The sequence below is a fragment of the Orycteropus afer genome, unplaced genomic scaffold (genome assembly GCF_000298275.1).
Source record: "Orycteropus afer afer isolate SDZICR_OR568_19922 unplaced genomic scaffold, OryAfe1.0 scaffold00596, whole genome shotgun sequence".
Lineage (NCBI taxonomy): Eukaryota > Metazoa > Chordata > Mammalia > Tubulidentata > Orycteropodidae > Orycteropus > Orycteropus afer.
Window position 1 is genome coordinate 138,437 of NW_006922183.1, and position 15,140 is coordinate 153,576.

Genomic DNA, 15,140 nt, shown 5'->3' on the forward strand with positions numbered 1-15,140 from the left:
AGATGTTTCAACAAATGGATACCACACTGGAGGCACTCACTCATCTACGCCAAGAAATTTGGAAGACCGCTACCTAGCCAACTAACTGGAAGAGATCCATATTTGTACCCATTCCAAAGAAAGGTGATCCCACAGACTGTGGAAATTATCAAACAATGCCATTAAAATTGCACACAAGTAAAATCTTACTGAAGATAATTCAAAAATGGTTGCAGCAGTGTATTGACGGAGAACTTCCAGAAATGCAAGCTGGATTCAGAAGAGGATGTGGGACAAGGGATATCATTGCTGATGTCAGATGGATCTTGGCTGAAAGCAAAGAATACCAGAAAAATGTTTACTTGTGTTTTATTGACTATGCAAAAGCATTTGATTGTGTGGATCATAACAAATTATGGATAACACTGAGAAGAATGGGAATTCCAGAACACTTAAATGTGCTTATGAGGAACCTGGACATAGACCAAAAGAATGCTGTTCAAACAGGACAAGGGGACACTGCATGGTTTATAATCAAGAAGGGAGTGTGTCAGGGTTGTATCCTTTCATCTTATTTATCTAATCTGTATGCTGAGCAAATAATCCAAGAAGCTGGACTATAAGAAGAGGAGTGTGGCATCAGGATTGGAGGAAGGCTCATTAACAACCTGCGATATGCAGATGACACAACCTTGCTTGGTGAAAGTGAGGATGACTTGAAGCACTTACTGATGAAAATTAAAGACTATAGTCTGCAGTATGGATTACACCTCAACATAAAGAAAACAAAAATCCTCACAAATGGACTAATAAGCAGCATCACAATAAATGGAGAAAAGACTGAAGTTGCCAAAGATTTCATATTACTTGGATCCATTATCAATACCAATGGAAGCAGCAGTCAAGACATCACACGACCTATTGCAATGGGAAAATCTGCTGCAAAAGATCTGTTTAAAGTGCCAAAGAGCAAAGATGTTTCCTTTAAGACTAAGGTATGCCTAACCCAAGCCATGGTATTTTCAATTGCCTCATACACACGTAAGAGCTGAACAATAAATAAGGAAGACTGAAGAAGAGTTGATGCTTTAGGTGGTGTGGATGAAGAATACTGAAAGTTCCAAAAATCAAAACCAAACTCACTGCTGTTGAATCAATTGGACTCATAGCGACCCCTCCTTGGGTTTCTGAGGTAGTATCTCTACAGAAATAGATAGCCCAATCTTCCTTCTGAGGAGTGACTGGGGGTTTGAACTGCCAGCCTCTGGTTAGCAGACAAATGCCTTAGGCACTACACCACAAAAGACTGCCAAAAGAACTAACAAATTTGTCATGGAAAAAGTGCAGCCGGAATATTCCTTGAAACCAAGAATGGCCAGATTTCGTCTTAACTACTTTCGTCATGTTGTCAAAAGGGACCATTCCCTGGAGAAGGATATCATGTTTAGTAGAGTGGAGGGTCAACAAAGAAGGGGAAGGCTCTCAACAAGATGGGCTGACACAGTGGCTACAACGATGAGCTCAGGTATAGCAGGGATTGTAAGGTTGGAACAGGAGTGGGCAGTGTTTCGCTCTGTTGTACAAAGGGTCGCTATGAGTGGGAGACAACTCAATGGCACCTAATAACACAACCACTACAGCCCACAAAGTGGGCCAGAACCTGTATGTTAAACCTAAATAGGATGACTACCTGCTAAAATAAAAGATTTAGAAAGGGCCCACAATTTCCTAATAGATAAGATATCCAGGATGCAATAAAAAATAAAAATCACCCACCATACCAAGAACCAAGAGAATTATAACTTGAAGGAGAAAAAGACAAGCAACTGATGTCAACACCAAGATAAAGCATATGTTGGAATTATCTGACAAAGATTTTAAAGCAATCATCATAAAAAAATGCAGGAAGAATCAATTATGAATTCTCTTGAAACAAATAAAAAAAATAGAAAATCTAAGCAAAAATTTAAAAAATAGACATTATGGGAAAGAAGCAAATTGAAATTCTGAAAACAAAAAAAATACAACAAGAGAAATTTAAAATATATAAAATAAAACCTTACTGGATAGCGGTAATAGGATAAAATAAGTAAACAGGAGGGTGGGGCAGAGAGACAGATCAATTCACCCAATTTGAACAAAAGAGAGAAAATCAAACGGCCAGGGGGTGGGGGAGTGGGATTTGAACAGAATCTCAAGCACTCAAAATTCCTATCACAGGAGTCCCAGAAAAAGAGGAGAAATACAGCAGGGCTGAAAGAGTATCTGAAAAAAATAACAGATGAAAACATCTCAAATTTGATGAATGATATAAATCTACACACTTAAGAAAATGAGTAAACCTCAAACAGGATAAACCAAAGAAATATTAATTAAACTTCTAAAAATTCTTGAAAGCAGCCAGAGAGAAACACATACATATACATATACAAAAAAAAAAAAAACTCAATCAATTCTGACTAATGGCAGCCACCACTGGGTTTCCAAGGCTGTAAATCTTTATGGAAGCAGACGGCCTCATCTTTTTTCCATGGAGTGGCTGGTGCCACTGACCTTCTGGTTAGCAGTCAAATGCCTTAACTATTCTACCACCAGAGCTCCTTACATATTACTTACAGGGAACGCAAGTTAAAACATCAGGGGATTTCTCATCTGAAACCATAGAGGGCAGAAGAAAATTACACAACATTTTTCAAATGTTGAAAGAAAACAACTGTCAACTGCTAATTCTGTATCTGGTGAAACTATTCATTTGCAGACAAAGGAAAACTAAAAGGATTTGATCTGACAGAACTCCTATAAAAGACTAGCTAAGGAAGGGTCTTCAAACACAAATGGAATGACAAAAGAGAATCTCAGAGCATTAGAAAGAAAGAAGGAACAACAGGAAGAACAGAAATATGGATACATATTCTTTTCCACGTAAGTTTTATAAATCATATTTAATGATTGAAACAAAAGTTGTAACACTACCTGGTACTCATAACAATGGCATTTGAAAATGGAGCAGGTAAATCAAGGTGAGGTTTTCACTATTCATTCGAAGTGATAAAATGTTGATGACAACTGCGATAAATTTTTCATATAAATACACACACACACACACACACATCCCACTGTTCTAGAGTCAATTCCAACTCTTAGCAACACTACAGGACAGAGTAGAACTGCCCCAAAGACTTTCCAAGGCTGTCATCTTTACAGAAGCAGACTGACACATCTTTCTCCCATGGAGCAGTTGGTGGATAGCGGTAAGCAGGTGGCAGGTTCAAATCGTTGATCTTTCAATTAGCAGCTGAGCATATAACCATTGCACCACCAGGGCTCCTACATATATATGTCTGACATAGTGCTGGAAGATGAGCCCCTCAGGTTGGAAGTTACTCGAAATACGACTGAGGAAGAACTGCTTCGTCAAAGGAGAATCAACCTTAATGATGGGCATGGGATAAAGCTTTGTGGCACTACTAAAAATCAGAGGAAACAGCTGCAAACATCCATTAATAATGTGTACTGTGAAATGTATAAAGTATAAATCTAGGAAATTTGGAAGTTGTCAAAAATGAAATGAAGCACATAAAGATCAATATCCTAGTCATTAGTGAGCTGTAATGGACTAGTATTGTCCATTTTGAATCAGAGAATCATATGGTCTACTATGCAGGGAATAACAAATTGAAGAGGAATGGTTCACATTTATAGTCAAAAAGAACATTTCAAGCTCTATCCTAAAGTACAGTGCTGTCTGTGATAGGATAATATCCATACAGCTACAAAAAGGCCAGTTAACATAACTATTATTCAAATTTATGCATCAAACACTTATGCAAAAGATGAAGAAAGTAAAGATTTTTGTAGCCTTCTGCAGTCTGAAATTGATCAAGCACACAGTCAAGATGCATTGATAATTAATTACTGATGATTAGAATAAGAAAGTTGGAAACAAGAATTGGTAGCTGGAAAATATGGCCTTAGTGACAGAAATGACACAGATCACATGACAGAATTTTGCAAGAGCAATCACTTATTCACTATAAATACCATTTTCAACAACATAAACATGCACAGGAATCAAATTGACTTTATCTGTGGAGACAATGGAGAAGCTTACTATCATCAGTCAGAACTGTAGAACAGAGCACCAATGCTCCTGTGTAAGTTTAAGTTGAAGATGAAGAAAATGAAAACAAGTCCATACAACCTTGAGTATATGCCACCTGAATTTAGAGACCATCTCAAGAATAGATTTGACACACTGAACACTAATGACCAATGACCAGATGAGTTGTAGGATGACATCAAGGAGATCATACATGAAGAAACCAAAACATCATTAAAAAGACAGGAAAGGACAAAAACACCAAAATGAATATCTTGAACAAAGAGTAGCTAAAGCAAATGGAAGAAATGATAAAGAGCTGATCAGATTTCAATGGGTAGCCAGAGAAAACAAAGTAAAGTATTAGAATGAAAGATGCAAAGAAACGGAGTTTGACAAACTAAACGGAAGAACATGCTTGGCATTTCTCAAGCTGAAAGAAGCGAAGGAAAAATTCAAGTCTTGAACTGCAATACTGAAAGATTCTATGGACAAATAGTGAATGATACAGGAAGCATCAAAAGAAGATGGAAGGAATACCCAATCGCTGTACCAAAAACAATTAGTTGACATCCAAGCATCTCAGGAGGTAACATATAATCAAGAACCAATGATATTAAAGGAAGAAGACGAAGATGCACTGAAGGAAGGGTACAGAAATTCACAAGATACCAACTGAGATATTTCAACAAATGGATGCAACACTGGAAGCATTCATGCATCTAAGCCAAGAAATTTGGAAGACAAGTACCTGGCCAACTAACTGGAAGAGATCCATATTTGTGCCCATCCAAGGAAAGGTAATCCAGCAGAATATCATTAATATCACATGCAAGAAAAATTTTGCTAAGATAATTCAAAATAGTTGCAATAGTATATCCACAGGGAATTACAAGAAACTCAAGTTCTCTTCTGAAAGAGGACATGGAAGGAGGGATATTACTGATGAAGTCAGATGGCTCTTGGCTGAAAGCATAGAATACCAAAAAAATGTTTTCCCATGTTTTATTGACTATTCAAATACATTTGACTGTGTGGATCATAACAAACTATGGATAACACTACAAAGAATGGGAATTCCGAACCACTTAATTGTGCTCATGTGGAACCTGTACGTAAAGCAAGAGGAAGTTGTTCAAACAGAACAAGGGGTTACTATGTGGTTTAAAATCAGGAAAGGTGTATCAGGGTTGTATTTTTCACCATATTTATTCAATCTGTATGCTTAGCAAATAATTTGAGAAGATGGACTATATGAAGAATGCAGCATCACAACCTGTGATTTGTAGATAACACGACCTTGCTTATTGAAATTGAAGAAAACTTGAAGCACTTGCTGGTGAAAATCAAAGACTATGGCCTTCCATATGGATTACATCTCAACATAAAAACAAAAATCCTCACAACTGGACCAATAAAACATATAATGATAAACACAGAGAAGATTGAAGTTGTCAAGGATTTCATTTTACTTGGATCCACCATCAACACCCATGAAAGCAGCAGTCAAGAAATCAAACAATGTATCTATTAAGCAAATCTGCTGCAAAATACTCTTTAAAGTGTTAAAAGAGCATCGATATCAATTGGAGGACTAAGGCACCCCTGACCCACATCATATTTTCAATTGACTCATATGCACATGAAAACTAGACAAGGAATAAGGAAGACAGAAGAAGAACTGATGCATTTGAATTATGGTGTTGTTGAAGAATATATCATGGAGTGCCAGAATAATGAAGAAATCTGTCGTGGAAGAAGTACAGCCAGAATGCTTCTAAGAAGTGAGGATGGTGAGACTCACACACTTTGGACATGTTATGGGGAGGGTCTAGTCCCTGGAGAAGGACATTGTGGTAGTTAAGGTTGTGTGTCAACTTGGCAGGGACATGGTTTAGAGTGGCTGGCCAGCTGGCCAGCTGGATGTAGTTATTCTCCATAATGAAATTATAATCACCTCCATGGTAGACTCTGCTGTGAGCAGCTAAGTAGTTGCCTTCAGGGTATGGCCTGCTTCCAGTGTATATGGAGAAGCTCTGAGAAAGAGCTCCAGCTTTTTGGCACATTTGGATCCTGAATTTGGCCGAGGCTTCATAACCAATGGCCAGCCATGTTGTGTATCGATCTTGAGATTGTTCCTGGACTTGAACCAGTGGCCTACTGTGTTGCTTGCTGATTTGGGGATTGTGCCATTTTACTTGCCAGTCTTGGGTCTGTCAACCTCAGCAGCAAGTAGCTGCATGAGTCAGAAGAAGCCTTCAGCTCTACTGGGCCTGGAACAAAAGGCAGAGCTAAAGCCCAAGGCTGAGGGTCCTTCACCTAGCCCCTAGAGTTAGCACTCTGAATTTGAACTTCTAGTCCCCTAAACTGTAAAAGAATAAATTCCTGTTTGTTTAAACCATCCATTTGTGGTATTTCTGTTATGGCAGCACTAGAGAATTAAGACAGACATCATGCTTGGTAAAGAAAAGGGCCAGCAAAAAAGAGGAAGATACTCAATGAAATGGACTAACACAGTAGCTACAACAATGGGCTCAAACATAGCAATGATTGTGAGGATGGCATGGGACTGGGCAGTGTTCCATTCTGTTGTACACAGGGTCACTAGGAATTGGAATCAACTTGATGGCACCTAACAAGAACAATTATGTATATATATATCTGTATGTGTTTCTGTATTCATAAACATACACACTTACATATAAAACTACACAGAGCAACTATTATGAAAACTATACAGAGATACACTCAGAAACATAAATCAAGAAGGAATCCTAAAAAATGTTCTACTAGTACATAGAAAGGAAGGTTGGGCAATCCTACTTCCTTAGTGATACTGCCTCGGAAACCCAAGGAGGGGTCACTATGAGTCGGGGCCGACTCGACGGCACATAACAACAACAACAACAACGGTACATAGAGAAGCAAGGAAAAAAATAGAGGAATAATAACTAAAGGAAACAAACAGAAAACAAATAATAAAATGGTGTGTTTAACCACTAACATACTAAAATCACCATAAATGAAAATGGTATGCATGTACCAATCAAAAAACAGGGATAGGGAGAGTGGGTTAAAAAAATAACATGATCTGATTACAAGAAATTCATTTGAAATTCAACAATATAAGTAGGTTGAAAGTAAAAGGATGGATAAAGATATACCATGCAAACATAAATTTTAAAAAGGAATGGTTATATCAATATCTGACAAAACTAACTTCAAAGTAAAGAAAATTATAGAGACAAAGAGGGACATTACATAATGATACAGGATCAACTAGCAGGAAAACATGACTCTAAATGTATACACACTAAAACAGTATTTAAAAAAAAAAAATCAGCTACCATCAAGACATCTCCAACTCATGGCAACCCTATGTGTCAGAGCAGAAATGTGTTCCCTGGGGTTTTCCAACGGCTGGTTTTCCAGAATTAGATCGCCAGATCTTTCTTCTGAGGTGTCTCTGGGTAGATGCGAACTTCCTATCTTTCAGTTAGCAGCGGAGCCCATTTGCATCATGCACAGACTGTACCCAACAACATAACCTTAAAATATATGAAGCAAAACTGGCAGAACCAGAAAGAAAAATAGATAAATCTGTAATTGTAACAGGATTTCAACAACCACCTGTCAGAAACTGGCAGAACCACTTATTAGAGAAGAAATTAGCATAGATATAGATCCGGACGACACAATCAGACAGAACTGAACTGACACATACAGAACACTCCATCCAACTGCAGCAGAATACACGTTTTTCTCAAGTGCTCATAGAACACGTACCAAGATAGACCACATCCTTGGCCATAGGAAACATCTCAACAAACTTAAAAGAAATGAACTCATACAGAATATGTTTTCTGATCTTAAAGGAATCAAACTGGAAATCAGTAACAAAGAGACATCAGGACTGTTCAAATGTTGATGGGTTCACAGTAAATGAAGACCATCCCCTGGAAACTGGATTTTTGAGTATATTTCTCTATAGAAAGGTTCCAAAACTAATCTCAATGTAGCTGAAACATTTTATATCTGCAACAAAATTTCTTTGCAATACTGAATTTTTATCTTGCAATAATGGCAAATAAACAACGTTATAGTCATAAATTTTAAAAGATTTATACTAACCTCATTTACGAACCAACTTTTACAACACCAAGTACTCAACTAAGGTCACTATTACTTAAAAAATTAATACTTTACCTTCTAGAGGAGTATCCAAAAGATCCCCATGCTTTGTTTTCACATGAGTTTCCATATCCTGGCTACAAACTTCTATTTTCCCACAGAATGGACATTCAGGAGGACTATACATTGTTTCATAAATTGATCCTTTTATTTTGGTTAGATCAGATTGTTTTTCCTTACTTTTCAGAAACGTTCTAGCTTCAGTTAAGTTCTCTGAACAAAAGGCTTTGTGCTTTAAAGTACCATCCTTAGGCAGGCTTTGAGCTGAACTTTTTGCATGATTAGATGCACAAGCTGAATGAAGACTTGAATTAACTTCCATTCTACACTGTAAGGTATTGTCCTTTTTGTTATCTGAAGTTCCATACTGCACTGTGTTGATCTTCTCAAAGTTTCTTTCCAGTACATTCTGCTCAAAATGAGCAGTTTCAATATGAAAACACATTTCATCATAATTCACACCTGACAATTTGCAAAATGGACAGATTACTTCATTTTCCATATGGACAATTAGAAGATGAGCCTTCATGTCTGGTTCTGAGGTTACTGTTTCACCGCAAATAACACAGGAAAACATGGTGCCACAGGTAGCTAGAAAAGAATACAACATTACTGTAAGCTTGAAAGAGCTGAAGAAAAATAAGATATATCTTACAAAATGATTTGAGAGAATGATTCTTAGTGTTTAATGCTACGTTATTTAGATTAAGTAATTTTCCATATACTTGCTATTCCTTAAATATACAAGTTCATTTATAAATCTCAACCAAATTTCACTACATGTTAAGTTTACTGTTCCAATAAAACAAAGGCTGTAATAATGCAAACTGCGATAAATAATTGTAAAATAAAATATTTCAAAAAGTGTGCTAAGGTGGAGAAAAAATAACATTTTAAAAATTGCCCAAGTAAGATAAGTCAGGTTAGAAAAAAACGTACAGAAGAAACTTATTTATCAATTGACATATCTAAATACAGGCACTTAAAGTTGATTATAGGAGCTCTGGTAGCATAGTGCCTAAGGCACTTGACTGCTAACCAGAAGGCTGACGGTTCAAACCCACCAGTCACTCCTCGGAAGGAAGATGGGGCAATCTACTTCCGTAGGGATACTGCCTCGGAAACCCAAGGAGGGGTCGCTAAGAGAAGGGTCCGACTTGAGGGCACATAACAACAACAACAACAAAGTTGATTATAATGGGAAGTGTAAGTAAACACATTTTAATAACAGCAGTTAACACTTCAAGAGCTAGACCAATCTCTAGAAAAGGGCATCATATTTAGTAAACTAGGCAGTGAGCTAAAACTAGGGAAATTCTCAGTAGCATGGATTGGCACAATAGACTCAACGGGCTCAAACATATTAAAGATCTGTGGATGGTGCAGGGCTGAGCCACGTTTCCTTCTGTTAACACATAAGGTCCTATAAGAAGGAGTCAATTCCAAAGCAACTAACATTATCATTCTACACATAAGGAAACCCTTGCTCAGAGACCACCAGGGCTAGAATAGAAATTCACAAAAGCCAAAACGTTAACCCAGTTAGGCTCCAGCGCCTGTGTGCTCAACCGAAAGAATAAAAGTAGAATGGTATAATAGAAAAGTGCACCGATGGAGTCATAATCCCAGATGTAGTGATTTTAGATGAAATGTCTCGGTTCTCTGAGGTCCGGTCTGTAAAATGAATTGAACGAGATCAGCAGTCACTTTTATATTTTAAACTAATAAAGTATTGGCTACCAACACAAAGATCATTTTGCTAAGAAAGAACAACCTTTAATAAGTAACCACCCCCACTACCCTTCCACTATACATCATCGTTCAGGTTATAAACTATTTAACAAAAAAAGAAAAAAATTAAGTCTCTTCATTTAAATAATTGTAGCTTTGTAAGACCTTCCGACATTGTCCTTAATTACTTACTTCTCTGCAGAGAAGCCAAAGACTGATTTTAGAAGGAAGTTCTTCCCAACCCCCAGTGGAAAGAACGTCACACCCAGAAAGCAAAGATTTCCAGCCTCTTCTGGTGGTTGGGAATCTTTAAGACATTGAAGGAAATACTTGGACTCCCAACTATCTGGGTCAGAAGTGGGTGAGAGATGTAAGGGATTCCGTGGCAGGTGCTGGAGTTGTGCACGTGGCGGAAGAGGTGAGGGCTGAAATGTCTGAAGGGTGGGAACGCCGCTAAAGCCAAGTCAAGTCTCGAGCCAGAACATGAAATCAGCGCAGAAACTAACAGGATCAACTGTTTGGATCTGGATAATGAGGGGTGGGGCCGCCAGATCTTACCGGCCAGAAGATAACTGCACAAAGAGCGCGCTCAGGTTTGCTTCCTCTTCGGGTCCCACCGCTGCCGCCCTCCACCCTCGCCCAAAGAGCAGTGCGAGCACAATGTTTAATAGGTCTCCTGGCCTGACAGCTGAGGCCTATCCTTTTCAATACCCGGAGATTCACAGTTAACCAAGGAAAGCACCAGCAGGTCCAGGAAACTTTGGCCTCAGGTACCCCATTCAAAATCGCTTTTCCGCAGTCAGGCAAAATGAATAGAATCCCAGCATGCACCGTTCCAAGCCGATCTGTCCTGTAGTGCATTCTGGGAGTCGTAGTCATTTTTGCCTCCTTCTCATTACCCGCTGATGACCGCAAGGGAACCCAGACCCTGAACAATTTAAAACATGAACTGAGTGAATTCCTAGGACAAGTCCTAGGGCGTGCACGAATCTACAAGGCCCATTGTCAAGGGCCTGGCCAAATAGAATTCTGTTATTGTTATTTGCTGTGGAGTCAGTTCCAACTCATGGCTGCCCATGTGTGCAAAAGAGATCTGTACCATATGGTTTGCAAGGCTGTGACTTTTCAGAAGCATATTCCAGGCCTATCATCCCAGGTACTTCTGAGTGGGTTCTAACCGCCAACCTTCTGGCTAGTACTTGAGCACTTAACCCTTTATGCACTTTATTCTAGTATTAATAAAGGTCATATAATGCAACTAAGGAATTCTGCTGGCATAGTGGTTAAAGCATTCAGCTGTGAACCAAAAGATTGATGGTTCAAGCCTACCAGCTGCTCCACTGGAGAAAGATGAGGCAGTCTGCTTCTGTAAAAATTTACAGCCTTGGAAAACCTGTGGAGCAGTTATACTCTCTGCTATAGGGTCGCTATTAGTCAGAAAAGACTCAATGGCAAGGTACCTCTAGGCTTGTTGTTGTTATTTGCCCTCCAGTCGGACCCGACTCATAGAGACCCCTCCTTGGGTTTCTGAGGCAGTATCACTACAGAAGTCTTCTGAGGAGTGGCTGGTGGGTTTGAACCGCCAGCCTTCTGGTTAGCAGTCAAGTGCCTTAGGCACTATGCTACCAGAGCTCCCACATCTAGGCTTCTAGGTATCAAACCCCAAAGTATGCTCTGCAGTTGAAGTATTACCAAAAAGTGTTTTTTCCCTCAAAGTGAAAAGATCACAAGTATTGTGTTTTTATGATTGAATACTATTTATTCAACTAATATTTGATGAGTGCCTGCTTGGCACTGGGACTCCAGGAAGTAATTAAAACATACAAAAACCCAAACTGAAGAATGCAGACAGCTTCTAGAAACTGGAAAAGGCAAGAAAACAGATTCTGCACAGAAGCCTCCCGAAGAAAAACAGTCTGTCAGCTCCTTGAATTTAGCATAGTGAGAACTCATTTGGACTTCTGACCTCGAGCACTGTAAGGTGTTAAATTTGTGTTGTTTTAAGTCACTTACTAAATTTGTGTTAATTTGTTTCAGCAGCAATATGAAATTAATATACACTTCTCTCTACTGTGTTTGAGGTTGAATTAACAATGAGTATTGTGATGGTTTGTTTTATGTGTCAACTTGGCCAGGCTAGGCTACCCAGTTGTTTGGTAAAACACCACTGTAGTTGCTGAATGCTCCTTGGAAGTGAAAATGGCCACCTTCATCTCACCTACTTTGGTCGTATTGTCAGAAGGGACCATTCCCTGGAGAAGGACATCATGCTTGGTAAAGTGGAGGGTCAGCAAAAAAGAGGAAGAAGCTCAACAAGATGGATTAACACAATGGTGGCAACATGGGCTCAGGTATAGCAAGAATTGTGAGGATGGTGCACAACCAGGCAGTGTTTTGTTCTGTTGTACACAGGGTCACTATGAGTCAGAGTCAACTCCACAGCAATGAACAGCAACAACAACCGTTACTGTTATAAAATAGTTGTTGTTGTTGTTATGTGCCGTCCAGTCTGCCCGACTCATAGCAACCTCTCCTTGGGTTTCTGAGGCAGTATCACTATGGGAGTAGATTGCCCAACAACTGTTACTGTTATAAAATAGTAGTTGTTTTAAAGCAGTTATGCTAAGTGAAATAAGTCAATCACAGAAGGACAATACTAATATATTGTATTAGTTCACTATAGGAAAAAGTCAAGGAAAAGTTTATATGGAAGGACACTTTCTTTGTTAGTTACCAGGGATGGGAGGGAAGGGAAGAGAAAATTACTAGACAGGTAAGAGACAAGTATTGATTTGGGTGAAGGGAAAAGCAATATACCAAAAGCGAGTGACCAACACAGTAACTTTAAGGAAAAGGAAGACGCAGAGAGGTACATGAGAGATACAGATAACAAATACAAACATTTTCACATACACAGTAGTGCATTATCAGAAATAACAAATATTTGTCTATGGGTAAATACATAGGTAGACAGCTTGAATGATCAGTTACCTCTAGGCAAAAGGAAATATACCCATGACCATATATAAGTTTGACAGAAGATGTTTCTACATATGTATTAGTACATGCTATAAGAATACCCATATAAATAGAATTAACAGGGGGCAAAGTTATGATAATTTCTTAACCACAGCCAACCACCCTGAGGGAGCAAGTTGTTGGGGGTGTGGGCTCCATGTTCATGGGGGACATCAACTCAACTGGCATAACATACTACACAAAAACATTGTTCTATATCCTACCTTGGTGGGTAGTGACTGGGGTCTTAAAAGCTTGCAAGCAGCCATCTAGAAGCAACAACTTGTCTCTCCTCATCCACAGTAAAGAAGAATGAAGAAAACCAAAACTGCATGGAAATAATTAGCCCAAGGGACTAGGAGACCATGTGAACCTCAGCCTACTTGTTCCTGAGACCAGAAGAACTAGATGGTGCCTGGCTACCACTGTCAACTACTCAGAAAGGGATCAGTGCAGGAGATCCTGAATAGAGTGGGAGAAAAATGTGGAACAAAATTCAAAATCATAAAAAATTAAAAATAATAATAATAAAAACAGGCTTACTGGTGTGATAGAGACAGGTGAAAGGATGGCCCTTAGCCACCCTTCAGACCTGGAATTGAACTCACTCTTGTGGCTTCCAGCCAAACAATAGACAAACATATAAGGTGAACATTTCTACCAGGTAGGTAAACTCAATCAATCATGGGAGATCAGAAGGACAGTATTTGCACAGGGAGATAGGTCAGAGGGCAGGAATGTGCAGAAAAGAAGGACACAAGGAATAAATTAGGAGAGAGCTGTTGCATTATGGGGATTACAATCAATATCATGAAGCAAAATGTGTATGAACTGCTGTATGGAAAATGAACTTGCTTTGTAAACTTTCACCCAAATCAAATAAATAAGTAAACAACAACAAAAAAAAGTTGTAGTATTTGTTGTGTACCCTTGAATCAATTGCAACTGTCTTAGTCTGGGTTCTCCAGAGAAGCAAAACCAGTGAAGCTTATTTATGGAAGGAGAGAAAGAAAGAAATTTACTTCAAGGCAATGGCTCATGAGGCTGGAAAGTTCCAAGGGTATGCTTCAGACATCTGGTTAGAGGCTTCTTCTGACTCACATAGTTGTAGGAGCTGATGAACCCAAGATCAGCGGGTAAGATGGCAAACTATTGGTTTACAGGCTTCAGAGGCTAATGAATCCCAAGACTGGCAGGCAATACGTGGCTTCAGAGGCTGACAAATCCAAGATTGGCAGGTAAGATTTCAGGCTATTGGCTCACAGGCTGTGAAGGCAACAATCCCAAGATCAGCAGGCAATATGACACGCCACTGGTTCAAGATTAAGAACAGGAGGTCAGGTGATGATGAACACAATACAGGATCCAGACCGAACAAAAAGTCAGGCAGCTTTGCAAAGCTTTTCCATATATATTTGGGAGCAGGCAACAACCCTAAGGAAACACTCTTTCAACTGATTGGCTGCTCATAGCAGATCTCACCATGGAAGTGATTACATTATATTATTAATCTCATCATGGAGGATGACTACTTCATAACTGCTAAATCACTGAGAATCATGGCCCAGCCAAGGTGCACACAAGTTTAACTATCATAGTCCACCCTTGTCCACCTGGCACCTGGCACACTTAAACCATATATAATCTCTAGATAAAGACAATTATAAAGTCATACTTGCACCTAATATGATTCAACTAACATGTGTAATGGATATATATAGCCCTGTTTATATCTTATATTTTATAACAGAAGAAAACAAAAATATTTGATGCCACATACAAGGAAGAAATACTCATAACAATCACAGTCCCCATTTCTGCAACTGGTCATGTGGTCACAGATGATATTTAGAACGACCTTCTTCCACCACCCATTTTGTATTCCCTTTGCCCTCAGCAAGGACCTCAGCTGGCTGTAGTTCTTTGCCTGATGGGGTAGTCATGTCAGAATTGGGTTGCTGTAGGTTTGCATTGACTAATCACAGAGCATGGTAGTACTAAGAGACATCCTAAGGAATCTCCTGCATTTCAGACACTCTTCTTGACCTCCATTATGTAATATTGATCCAATTTCCCTTTGTTAATCAGAATCAATAACACCAGACAATACGGTAACTCTCTT

At 38.9% G+C, this 15,140-nt stretch overlaps 1 protein-coding gene across 1 annotated transcript in view; it reads right to left on the minus strand.

Moving 5' to 3' along the window:
- ZUP1 (zinc finger containing ubiquitin peptidase 1) overlaps positions 1-8,846 on the minus strand; it is a 37,454-nt gene extending 28,608 nt beyond the window's left edge. Inside the window, exon 1 of the mRNA XM_007956264.1 lies at positions 8,285-8,846. Coding sequence (XP_007954455.1) covers positions 8,285-8,846 — 562 coding nt within the window. The remainder of the gene's footprint in view (positions 1-8,284) is intronic.
- Between the last annotated feature and the right edge of the window lie 6,294 nt (positions 8,847-15,140).